Below are 13,438 nucleotides of genomic sequence, written 5' to 3' on the forward strand. Positions count from 1 at the left end.
GGGGTCTTAAGAGCGAACTCCTCTGGTTTCCTCCTCTTTCTGTGCAATGTGAACTTTGAACCTGGTAATGAAAACCTGAAAGGGCTCATATAACTGTGTTTATGGATACAGGTCGTTGAACTCTGTTTGGTAGGTAGTCAAATTATAATTAAAGACAATCCATTTCAAAACCCTCCGAACATGGTTGTGCAGGCCCATTAATAACTCAAAAATATGCTCTAAAACCACAGCCCCAGATGCAGTCTCCGTTCCAGCAGCGCCAGCCTCCTCCCTGTACCCAAAGGAACCAAGCATTTTTTCTCACACTATTCTAGCCACAAAGACACACATCCTAACGGGAATAGCTGCTATAGCCAGCTGCAGATGGAAATCTATGGAGGCAGATAGAATGGAGGTCAATCAAAATAAAACACAAGGTCAGCTATGACGTTGGAGAATTTTATTTTAATATTTGTTTCAATTCTTTCCCCGTCCCCTGATAGTCTCCACGAGATCTTTCACACCCACACAGAGCATTTTTTTGGGGGGTGTGATCAGTGCAAACATTAATAATTAAACCACTCCATTGTATATCCTGCCCCACAAAGTGTTTGGTATACATTTTCCATGATGTTTTATAATGATCTCCAGGAATACATCTTAGGGCAGGGTGATAATGAGCATCCAAGTGTTTCTTGTAAATAAACTTGTAAATCAGTGACCTTATCATCAAGTACAATTTGTTACCAGGGGTTATACCTCAGTATCCTGTGATACTACATTATGGTCCCAGATAAGTGAGATACAACAAAAGACGTTTGATTTGTATTCAAAACAGTTTTATTTATCAGAATGCAATAGAATATGTAGAAATACAAACGTGATTCTTCTGACTTTGTATAATAGTGTACATTCTCTTTGAAAAGTGATTCAATCTGAATGCAACTAAGAATAAAATGGAACAATAAATGCAGACAAACAGTAATATAAGAATTAGAATAGCATCAAGCTAATAAAGAGTAACTATGAGAAGTATTCACAGATAGCTGTTAAGCTTAGATCAAGTCAACATTAGTTTGGAGACTGAACTTTTCAGCAGAGGACACAGCTTTTACTGCTCGAGGTCTTAAATGTATATGTTAAATAAAGGCAGGTTCATAGTCTTTGAGAACAGTTTTTCTTTTAAAACATAATCACCTACATTATCATTTAAAAAACAGGGCTTATTTTCACGCTGTAGGAACCCATACATGGCTGTTCATACTAAAAGTGCTAATGCTGCTAGTTAAGTAACAAAGTTGGGTGGTCTGTAACGGAAACGGTGATGATGCCATCTGACCAGAGGCTGCAGTGAAGCCTCTACAAAGAGTTTATAACTGGTTATGAAACAGTCTCGTTCTAATAAGACTGCCTGTTAATGACCAACAAAATTGCCTTTTTCTATAAACTATTCTTAATGTCTGCATTTCCTTCAGATTACCCACAAGGTCAGATGCAACAATTTAAGGCTTTCTTCTTCCTCTTGATGAAGAGCGGTTGAATAACTTAGATTCTTTCTACACCCACTCTTAGCTAGGAGCATCCGCTGTGCGACTGCTGAAAATAGAACCACATGATGATTGATGATACTATTCAACTATTCAACTATGCAGAAAAACCGCACAGTCAAAAATGATGACATTTGGAATAAATGTAATGGAGCAACGAAGGAGGATCATGGATGAAACCAGGGAAGACATGAACTTTATCAAAGAAGTAGGTCCTGCCAAGGATCAGTTTAGGTTTGTTGCAACGATCAGGTGTTCTCAGGATGTAAGGTGACGCCAGAGCTTTAACAGTGCCGTCCACTGCGTGAATCTTCAGCACATCGCGGAACACGACACTTTGCAGAGATACACTTTCCACAGTCCCGATATTCACTAAAGGACATAAAGAAAAATGTGTAATATATTTCAGAGCCAGCAATTGCTCCCAAATAAATTTTAAAAACAAATTAAATTATAAAGTGGTGTCTTACTTTCTTTGCAAAGATCTTTTGTGTTCAGATTGTTCACTGACAGATGGGATCCATGCTGGACAGGCCATGGACTCAGCTTCTCAGCACAGCACGACCACAGAGAGGTGTTATAGTAGAGGTGACCGCAGCACCTGTGTCCTCTCTCCCTAGAGTAGCGCACCTCCTGTTCCGCACCTGAGCAGCAGACATCTTGGTTCTAAAGTCGACATAGAATTATGAACAATATGAAAGTCACATTAACATGCTTGTTGGACATCAAATCCTCAGAGATTAGTGAGACTGACATCACTGCATTTGCCTATAACATATAGTAAAGATGTATATGTTAAACTGTTCAAAGACACAGGGATGGATGTCTCCACAGCTACGGGCCGAAGTGCTGTGATGTGATTTGTGCACCAAACCAGACGGCTGCATTAATATGATATATATTATCAATAACTGATCATTTTAGACGGAATTCTTTTTATATTAAAAATCAAAACTGTTGTGTTGAGTTTCAGACTACAGACATTTTTCAATACGTCTTTGAGTCCAAGGGAAAACTGGTCAAAGGCAGATTTGAGATATCATGTTCAAGAGACCTTTCACCACCCAAATCAAATCAGTTAGTCCATATTCAAAGTGAACATATGTGCCAAATGTGATGGTATTCTCTTAATTCGTTTTTATGAAGGCAAAGAAATGGGCTTTGTGAGGGCACAGTCACCTTTGTCATCCTATTTAATACTCAGGTCACCCTCGCTCTAAGAAAAGGTTTGTGCAGGATGTAATGAAATCCCCTAAAGGTGCTCCTGATATATCACCTTCACAAGAACATGAGGTGACCTACACCTTCAACCACCAAAACCGTTTCAGTTCTTCCTTGAGTCTAAGTCTCACAAGCAAAGGGGGATTTGAGAAATCATAGTGATGTTGACCTTTGACCTCTGAATTCTGATATCGATCGTTCTTGAGTCCAATTGAATGTTTTTATATCACATCTAGAAAAATTGGTTCATGGAGTTCTTGAGATATCACATTCACAGAAATGGGACAGATGGATGGACTGACAACCAAAAAACAAGAAGCCTCCGGCCAGGGGCTGCCTGCAGCATGGAGGAATTGAACATGTCAATTGTTGCTGTCCTATTGTTTTTCTTTTTGACTGAACTTGCCTACAGCAGCTCCTCATCAGGTCTAGCCTGTGATAAGGAGGTGGAAGAGATGGAGTTCCCCTTCCAGGAATATTTAAGGTCATGGATATATTTTAAACAGACATAAGCAATAAACCTTTCAGACTGTAAACTGCCAGTGTTATTATGATTTTTTACGAACACACCTTTTGAAGAATGGATCCACAGCAATGGGCGTCATTCCTGTTGCTGCCTGATGATGTCAGGTTATAGAGTGTCCCTGCACAGCACTTCATGTGCAGGTCATTAATGTTGTAGGCGTGAATTCCACAGCAATAACTGTGTTCACCTTTAGGATGTCTGGATGGAGAAACAGAGCTTATGTTACAATAAATAGAGCTTATATTCATGATGCTTATTTTATCCTGTTAGGGCAGAATCAATTATAGATGTTTCAGAGATGTTTGAATTCATTAAACGTTTTTCAATTCAATATTTGATTGTCTCTATGATTTGAAAAATGTTTAAATATGAAAGAGATTCAAATATGAGTAATTTTTCAATAAATTACTTATTCTTTGTAGGACCCCATCGTCAGATCAGAACAGTAAAATAGAAACAGTGAGTCAAATTCAGATACAGCACAGAAAGTCAGTTTCATTTTTAGTATTAACAGACAAGCATCAAGACGCTGGTCTTAACCATAGCCTCGGCATGAACGCTCGTTGAAAGCCTCTTGATCGCCACCTAGTGGCTGATGGCAGTATGACCTATACAGCATGTTGACATTGGCTGCCACCCGCCAATAAACTGAACATTTCAGTGGATGGGACACTTTTTTCATAAAAAAAAAAAAATCAAAAATATTATTTCTGTCATATTAACCATTTCTTATCATTCAGATGTTGTTTGTGTGAAGAGTTTTAATTAGATATTTGATGCAATGTCATGATTGACATTGTCTGATCGCAATTGGGCGAGTGCATGTGTCGACTGGACATTGAAACCGTGGCTCCACACAATGAGTACTAATGCACAGGCACTGGCTCCAAATTAACAAAATGGTCCCGCTCTGATATTCTATCTACCCCTATATGGGTCTACCTGAGAAATCATTGGTAGGCCTATTCCCAACCAAAAGCTGAAGATAACCACCAATATTAAAGAGTAATTATCAAGATACGCTAAGCCCCATCCTTTACAAAGATTCTTTAGTGAAGTTTGTTTATACAGAAATCTTGCCAATTTAAAACAGAAATATTTATCTCAGTCCCCTCAGGATGCAGACTAAGGGAAATCTGTAAAAAATGTACTGCTTCAATGTAGACAATGGAATGTCTGTCGGTCTCAGAGTCTAAACTGAATCCTCAAAGACACCGTCTGGCGAGACTGTTTAGGTGGGGCTCACACATCCTCACTGCTCAACTATGAAAAACAAATTTTTAATGGGTCACAGTGGAAAAGAGCAGACACATAGCAGACGCTGCAGCATACCAAGCCAATGTGCAACTGTCTAACTGAATTCTCATGTATTATTTCCATTGACTAGCATGAAAACACGTGCAGACATAATTACCTATGACCATCGCAGCAGATTTCGTAGTGAGGCTTGTACGTTTCTGTCCCACAGCAGTGTTGTCCAGGTGAGCTGTGAAACTGAGAACAACATAGAGTCCCTTTAGTAGGATTGAAAGGAATATTGGTGTCTGAACATTCCTCTCCATCTTCTATGTCCTTGTACAAGGTGCCGTTACAGCAAAGAACTCTTCGTTGTGCAAAGCCGTACGCCGTCTGTCCACAGCACTTCAAGAATCAGAGAGAATACATCTATAAGTGTGCAACAATGCATACACACGCAGACACACACAAGCACTGCACATATACACTGTACTGACACATATATATGCATATAAGAATATAGGATAAATGCATGCCAGAAAAACGGTGACTGATGTAAATATACATTTCTATAAAAGTCTTACCAGGACTATGTTATATAATCCTTTTGCAATTTTCAAAAAGCGGTAGCGATGCTAACTTTAGCAGGGCTTTTAGTCCAGTAAGTCCAATCGTCCTCACCGACTGTATATAAGGAGCGGGGTGGAGCTCCGAGCTCTCTCAATGAAACTGCCCCAAAGCAGCAGATTTTTTTTTATTTTGCTATTTCCAGGAAAACCTGGGGTGTACTTGTCCTAGTTCTCAGACTCGTAGAGAATTATTTGTATTCATTATATTCACCAGATGTGCTGTATTTGTTTTCCACAAGCAGCCACACAAAAGAGATTCTGCCTAAAGTTTTTTCGTTCTTTTTTCAGGTAAATCTGGTATGAAGTAATTATTGCAAAGCTTATAAACATCACTGGAAACTGTGGTTTAAGTTTCCCAAAATATTTCCCAAAATGTTCAACCCAGCTGAATCTCATGTGGACATTACTTGATATATCGAAGGCTCCTTCTTTGATAAACAGCCTTCGCAGCAGACTTGTGTGATTGGGTCATACACTGTGGGGGTGGCATCACATCCGCCTAAACAGTAGATGAAAACAAGTCAGAGCATTTGTGGAATGTAAAAAAGAGTAAAACAGGAATAAAATGCGGGAATTATTAGTTGGTGGAAGAATGACTCAGAGGGGAGCACAATCCCCTCTGAGTGAAAGTAATAACCTGTTGGGTCTGTTGTGATGACATCAGCTCAGGTGATGCGTGGGTTAGTGAGTCATGATCAGGAGCTGCCAGCATTTGTTTTCTTTAACAATTAAGCAATAGTTGCTACAAGGCGCCTACCTTCTTATACAGCTTATCTGGCCTGATATAAATCTAGTAAATGGAAACTTCGTCTGAACCATGGTCTAAAAAAACACCCAGTGTAGAAATAAGAAGTGAGACTTTATATGTCTCACTGTGGGAGAGTGGGAAACGTTGTATCGATTCCTTGTATGTTCTGAACATGTTAAGAAATTGACAATAAAGCTACTTTAACTTTAACTTTAAGAAGATATTAGGGCTAAACTTTAGATGTAAACAAAACAACAGAAACATGACATAACAGGCCTCCATACTGCTCCTGTGGTGTACACCATGCTTTATAGCATTAATGGGACTGATATCTTCCGACAAGGTACATTCCGGGACAGTCAGAAATGCTAACATCAGCTAGCTTAGTCACTTCTGGTGAACTTTAGGGCGTAAAACACGGTGGAAATATCCTTGTTTCGAGTTGAGTATGAATGTCATGGATTGTGAACACTTGGACGACACCACAGGAACAGCGTGGACGCATGTTATGTATTTTCCTGTTTTCTTTTTACGTCTGAAAATAAGCCCTAATATCTTCGGATGTTTTGGATTTGGCTGCTAACTGGCTGCTACTCTGTTTACCCCTGAAACTCCAGCAGTGTTTTGTGGGTTCAAACACTTCACCCACCTCTCCATCTGCATAGTGGTGATTAGATAAGATGAGTGAATTATAATTTTTGGTTGAACTATTCCTTTAAGGGGGAGATGTAACTGCATACTCAGGTGAAATGCTTGTTGATGGATGATTTGCATGGATGCCTTACTTCTTCTTCTTCCTCTATCAGAAGTAGGGTTGCCAACCGTCCCTTGACAAACGGAATTGCCCCGTATTAAGAAACAAAAGCACCCGTCCCGTATTGAGCTGAAAAGGGATGCACTTTGTCCCATATTATTGTGAGATTTAAAAAATGCTCAGTAAAATGCTTTGGCAATGTCCTGATCTGGGATCAATGAGCGGACAGCATATTCACACATGAGTACGATGATACAGAATACGCTCATCCCATTGGTCGAGGAGGTACTGTCGCTCGCGGAGAAGATAGTGGAAGAAAACAAAGCAGCATGGGTGACAGTGACAGAGACGCCGACCTGCTTTACGGGGCGGTACAGCTTCGAGCAGCAATACGACTCGTAGCTACTCCTCCGACAAAAAACTGAAAAGGATGCAAAAATACCGGGAGGAATGGGAAAAAGCAAACACCTGGGTGGAAAAGGTGCACGAAAATATCTACAAAGCGCACTGCACAGGTTAGGGTTATTATTTGTTTTCCATGTGTTCATGTCACTCAAAAATATACCTCTAATTCCATTCAGGGTCAAATAGTTGGCAATCTGGTCAGCCGGCCCTACCAATGAGGTGTACCTTATTTATTTTTCAGGAAGTTGGCAACCCTAATCAGATGCATCAGATAAGACCACATCAAACACAACCCTTGGGTCATACCTGAGTCGAAGTGACGTGTTGTACTCTCTCTCTCACAGCACTGTAATTCATGAGGGTTGTAACATGATGAGCCACAGAGGCGTGTGTGTGGCTCAGTGCTGTAAAAGTGCAAAGATAAGCATAAATAAACAGAGGATTAGTCCATATCACATCACACCAGCCCTGCGACATAACACAAAGCATGATGCTGCTTTTTACAATATTTTGTCTGAGCTGGAAAGTGTTCAACACACTTTTTGAGATACTAAAAGTTCTATCAGATGCATATTTACACAATCCTGTCAATGATTACATAGTCCCACTGATCTACATGTGGCAGTAAAGTGCGAAGAAACGCACCAACGCCAGCAGAGAAGAAGAAGACTGCTAGCTCATAAACTTGTATGTTAATAATGTAAAGTACCTCAAACTGAGCGGCGCAATTATTCAATGAGAAAGTAAACATGTTCAATGTGTTTATTGGACACACAATACATCCTGGTGGGTTACACTCACTGTAAACTTTTGTTTCTTTGCAAGAAAACTCAACCAGGCATTTTATTGTCTGTATAAAGATAGACAACATAACAACTCCCCAACAGTGAAGCAAAGCCATCATGATTACCCCCTGGTGGCTGACCAGTCACACTGACTTGTGACTGGTCACGGATATGTATTGAAGGGACCTTTCTACAGAGGCTCCATGCCCCGATCACCATTTTGCAGATTCTGGCCCCAAATGCGCAATGGCAGCATTAATGTCCAGGATATTCTAGTTTTGTTTCTGGATAGTGGGCTGAAGTGGAGACGCGTCGTCTATCTTTATATAAACTGTAGCCTATGGCTCAAACCAGTGTGGTGGTGAACTCTTCTGTAGTTCCTCTTAAACCTAAATGTCACTATTTGTTTTTTATTAGGAATAATGTATAAATACTTTATAGTTTGGAATGTCACATGCACATAAGGATAAATTTGCAACAGTTTACGTTTAAAACCTGAGCGTGATGTGTTTAACATTGGGTCAAAATAACCAGTCTTAGATTGGGTAAAAACAAATCACACAAACACTGGATTCAAACATTTGGTTGACTTACCACTTGGTCTGAGGAATCGGTATCTAAGAAAATAAAGCACAAAAAAGTGAATATCCCCAAAGTCTCCGTCACTTACTGATCTAATTATCCAAATATTGATGTCAACAAAAAGCAATCAGTGTGGAGTTTATCTACAGTATTGTAGTATTGTTTGGGAAGTTGATTAATTATTGTCTTTCATGACTGTGACATAAATTATGTAACCTGAAGATAAGAGTTTTGGGGGATTTCTTACCTGCGGGCGCACACCTGTGGGCACAAAGCACAAACGATTTTGAGTGAATTTGGAAGACAGGTGGCGGCACCCTTATTTGCAAAAAAGATCAAACTTGCTCGTCAGTGACTCATCAACTGTTTTGAAAACTTGCCAAAAACAACATATTCGGTGCATTCCATCACGTACCTAACTCGTTCACACAGCAGACCGAATTGATGGGATTTATCTGGAGAGCGTCATTCCCACAACAGCACTCAGTCTTACTGTCATACTGCTCCTGACCACAACACTTGTGGTGGATGGACTTCCTGAGCAGGACCTTCTTCTTCTTAACCGGACCGCAGCACAGGTGTGTGTCCGTATCAGTATAATCTGCAGATATGATCAGAAAGAAATCCTGGATCATTTTCACCTCTACCATAACATGCTGTTCTCAGACATGACATAACATCCGGGGAATTGTGTCTAGACTTCAACCGCAGTTTGCCTTTCACACATGCACAACGCTGAAGGAGGTTCTCTGCATAGACGTGTTCAAAACAGCAACAAGTCCTCTTTATGCAGGTGTGACATGGAGTCGCAGGTAGAAACATATAAATCCGGCTGTGGAGATCACATGATTTCTTGACAACACACAGACACCAGTGTCAACACTTATCACAACAAACTCTCATGACGTCTTCGTCAGTTTCTTGTACGTGTTTGAGGCCACTGGGAGATTTTATTTTTCCTTTTTTCATTTTTGCGTCTCTTGCGAGTTGGAATCGTATCAACCCTCCCACTCGCTCGCGGTGAATCCAGCACAGGATCGTATGCTGTGCGCTCACATCGGATTCTTCAGACTTTATACTAGGGGGCCAGGTGGAGAAACTCTGCAGATAATCCGGAGGGTCTCACTTGGACATTTGCATTCACAGATGCACAAGAATCCACTTCACAGCTTTAGCTTACATTTGTATCTAATACATGGCGGCTAATTCAAAATTGAATTACATAAGGACATTTTGTTTGCAGTTCTACTCACCTTTATCACAATACTGGGCGTCTGGCACAGTTTTTGTCACAACGTTTGACACCTTCAATATTTTGTTGAGTTGACCATTAGCAAGAGCTGTAGAGACAGAGATCAAGTCAACACACATGCACCAGTTTTCATGAAGAAGTGAAATGGTTGAAGCATTGGTTGTGTTGCATATTGCAACATCTACAAACCAACCAATCAATGGTTGAATTGAATTAAATTAAATTACCAGCCAACATACATACAAATACTGCACATCAGTGGTGGATCTAGGATTTATTCTAAATTAACACAGAGGTGCCAACATCCAGGCACAATTCCTCATTCCGTAAGGTGCACGCTTAAGTCATTCCTTGTTTACTGTTCGCTCAATAACTTTGAGCAAGAACAGAATTCCTTGGAAATATTTAGAAACATTTTCACATATTAATTATCAGTATTTTTAGTAAGTGACTAGTTTAAAGACTAGAGACAGGACAGGGGCACTGCAAGGGCCAATCATATGTCACCTAGGCCCTGCTATTGGATCCATCCTTGCTACACAGGCTTGTATTAATAATATTGTTTTGACCCAGATTTAGCTCACACCAAACAACCTGGCAAACATACTGTGTGAAATGATGGCACATGGACGGTCCGCTCCTGTTCACTATTTGCTATTTTACAAGAGGGACACTTTAGGTTCACTTCCAGGCCACGAGAAGGCCAGAAGTGCAGCATCATAACCTGAAGTGGCCTACATTTACGCTATCTACGTTGTTCTCTGATTAAGTTAGGAAAGCAAAAGTTGTTTTGCATTGTTTTCTTACCATGGAAAAAGCACAAGTGGAGTTTATCGACTTGTCTGAACTTGCATATTTTTCTATTTACATTGATTGCTCAATCCGAAATGCCTCAGGACAAAAACAAATGAATGTCTGAATATTACACAAGGGTGATTTGTGTTAAATAGTTACATTGCTCTTATCCTGCAGTGTATAGGATCTGTATGAGTTGAGAGACACCTGACTCACCTGACTCTTTCTCACAGCAAGTTGAATTCTTGGGTTGTATTTTGAGACCATCACTTATTTCACAGCAGCATTGAGTCCTGTTGTCAAACTGCTCGTGAAAACAGCAACGGTGGTTATTGGACCTGCTTGTTAGGACCATCTTGTTTTGCATTGGACCACAGCACATCTGCTTTTCCTCATCAAAAGCCCCTGTGGACAAGATTGCCATGATTTGTAATTACAAGTTATCAAATTACTTCAGATATAACAAATTTTATTTGATACTGCATATCCTTAAAGTTTTTTATAGATTAAACAGAGTAGAATATGTTACACGGTGTTTGTGTAAGACTTGATAAAACAGTTGCCTCACTTGTAAGTGTGTTTATATGATGCTTCACATCAGTAGATGGAGTTTGCAACTCTACTCACTTTTTCCACAACATTGGGCCATCGGAACAGGTTTGGGTACAATGGTTGAATCACAGCACATTTGGTTGAGTGGGTTGAAAGCCTCCAGGCCACAGCAGGCTGACACGGTTTCACTTGCATCCCGTGTTACATTGGCTGTGAAAGCAGAGATCAGTTCAAGATACAGAAGCCGGCTGTTAGATGCTGAAAGTGCTGAGTCCGCACTGGGGAAATGGGTTCAAGAAAGAAATATAACACGTAAGAAGGAGGCCCATGATCTAAGAACAGAACGTGAGAGCATCATGTGAACCAAATAGTTAGAATAATAACACATTGATATCAACATGTCACAACAAAATACAGCTTTTTGTAATCAGCAAATGTATAATATCAATCAGAATCTGTCATCAATCATGATGACAGAAAAAAGGGATCTCAGTGAATTTGACTGGGGCCTGGTTGTAGGTTTCAGACGAGCTGGATTGAGATTTTCACACAACAGCCTCAGAGTTCACTCAACGGTGCAAAAAAATTACTTTTGGACATATATTACTATTGGATATTTCATGCTGATCAATAAGCGTTAGAGCGCTACAGCCTGCTCCTTCATGACCATGATTTATTATAATGGCATCTCGAACTGGTTTCATCATTGAGTTCAGGAATTTTCCTGGGGCTTCCCTAGTCAACACCTCTAACAAAACGTCTGACAGCTGACAAATCGTCTTGGTAAGTTCAGTATTTCTCATCGAAAGTGTCAGCCTTTTCTTCTTCATGCTATTTAGTGCTTTGGTTTATTTTATTGAATTCTTTCCCTTTTCACCAGTTACACAGCTCTCCTCCCGGTTTAAAAAAACAAAATCATCATTACTTGCTGGTTTAATTTCCATTACCTGATAATGTGCTTCCACGTCCTACTTGGCAGCAAGTGGCTGCAGCAGGGTTGTAAGGCTGTCTTCCACAACATGACAGTCCTTGCCCTGAATGAAGTTGATCCTTACAGCACACAGCCTCGCGAATGTCATATGTTATTCCCTGACATGATTTACTGCAGGACAAGGAATCATTGACACATCATTGTAAACTTTTAGACTTTTGACAAAATACTTGTAGAATTTTGTCAATATACATTTCACTCTTATGCTTTGTAATACTGCCCTCTGATGGACAAGTGAACAGTTACATAGGTAAGCCGCATTATAACTACACACTACAGAATTCGATGAATCTGTATATTTGAACATATCACTGTAACAGTACTAGTTTTGGGGTAACCACAAACCAAAATAATGCTAATGAGGTTGGAACTACAAAAATGGCATAGTTTCACTTATCACACACAACCTTTTACTTTGATCTTTTTGAGGAAATTCATTGGCATAATATATGACATATCTCCATGCCCTTAAAGGGCATTACAGTGACTGATTTTGATTTCCTGTGGACTCGAAAACTGGATATTTGTCCCCATAAGAAAGACAATGCCCCATTATGTGACTATGTAAAAAGTTTTGGTTCCTACAACGCACACCCCCAAACACTGGCACACTTCACCCGTGGGGACATGCTTGCATTCATTTATGGAGACAAAAGTAATGAAAATAAAACCAATTTATTAACCTATCAATGTCATAAAAAACATGCAAGGCAGATACATGAGAGTAAGCTAAAGGAAAAATAGAAACAATAAAATAGATTAGACTACATGAATAGAGATAATCAGGCAAAGTAACCTTTAAACACTAACCTTATCTCAACCACGGAGCCTAGACTTCCGTCCTCAATTACATTGTTACTCTTCTGAACTTTGTTTCCACAGATAGCCTCTGCCCGAAACACACACACACGCACACGCACACGCACGCACGCACGCACACAGAAAAGAAGGTTAAAACTCACCGGTGGTTACAGCTCTTATTAGGGACTGCGTTAGTTTCCTTGTCAGACTCTGTCAACAAACATGCAAGTACATTGGATACATGGAATTCTCTCAGAGATCCCTTGTACTGAACCCAGCATCTGAATTTGCTGCTGATCTAAATGTGTTTACAGTGTGAAACAGGATCCCACCCCACCCCAGACAAACTTTTAAAGTGATGATTCAGTGCTCACACAGCTCTAGGACATGAATCATTAAAGAAAGTTTAGTAGTCCATCAATAATGCCTGTACTTACCACATTGAGTGATGGAGCTGCAAATCAGCCACACTGAAAGAATGCAAAAAAAATGTATCTTCTTATATCAACCAAACCAAAAGTAGTGGTATTTGTAAGAGCATGCGCCTGTAGCCATACCTAATCCAACAATCCAAGGTGGAGCCATGTTGGAGCTCTTTCTTTTGCAGCATCTAGCAGCAGCCTCTGCAATAGAGA

General features: G+C 40.0%; 1 protein-coding gene across 1 annotated transcript; it reads right to left on the reverse strand.

Annotated features, from left to right (window-relative positions):
- Positions 1–828: 828 nt before the first annotated feature.
- si:ch211-195m9.3 (galaxin) lies at positions 829–13,058 on the reverse strand. Its single transcript, XM_062385269.1, has 14 exons — positions 12,965–13,058; positions 11,959–12,113; positions 11,087–11,221; positions 10,676–10,864; positions 9,666–9,752; positions 8,828–9,013; positions 8,660–8,673; positions 8,425–8,447; positions 7,352–7,449; positions 5,546–5,637; positions 4,688–4,914; positions 3,318–3,471; positions 1,997–2,192; positions 829–1,898 (listed from the first exon to the last, which is right to left on the reverse strand). Exons 3-14 carry the CDS (start codon positions 11,145–11,147, stop codon positions 1,645–1,647), a joined length of 1,581 nt encoding a protein of 526 aa, XP_062241253.1. The 5' UTR covers positions 11,148–11,221; positions 11,959–12,113; positions 12,965–13,058; the 3' UTR covers positions 829–1,644.
- Positions 13,059–13,438: the final 380 nt, after the last annotated feature.

The sequence above is a fragment of the Platichthys flesus genome, chromosome 4 (genome assembly GCF_949316205.1).
Source record: "Platichthys flesus chromosome 4, fPlaFle2.1, whole genome shotgun sequence".
Lineage (NCBI taxonomy): Eukaryota > Metazoa > Chordata > Actinopteri > Pleuronectiformes > Pleuronectidae > Platichthys > Platichthys flesus.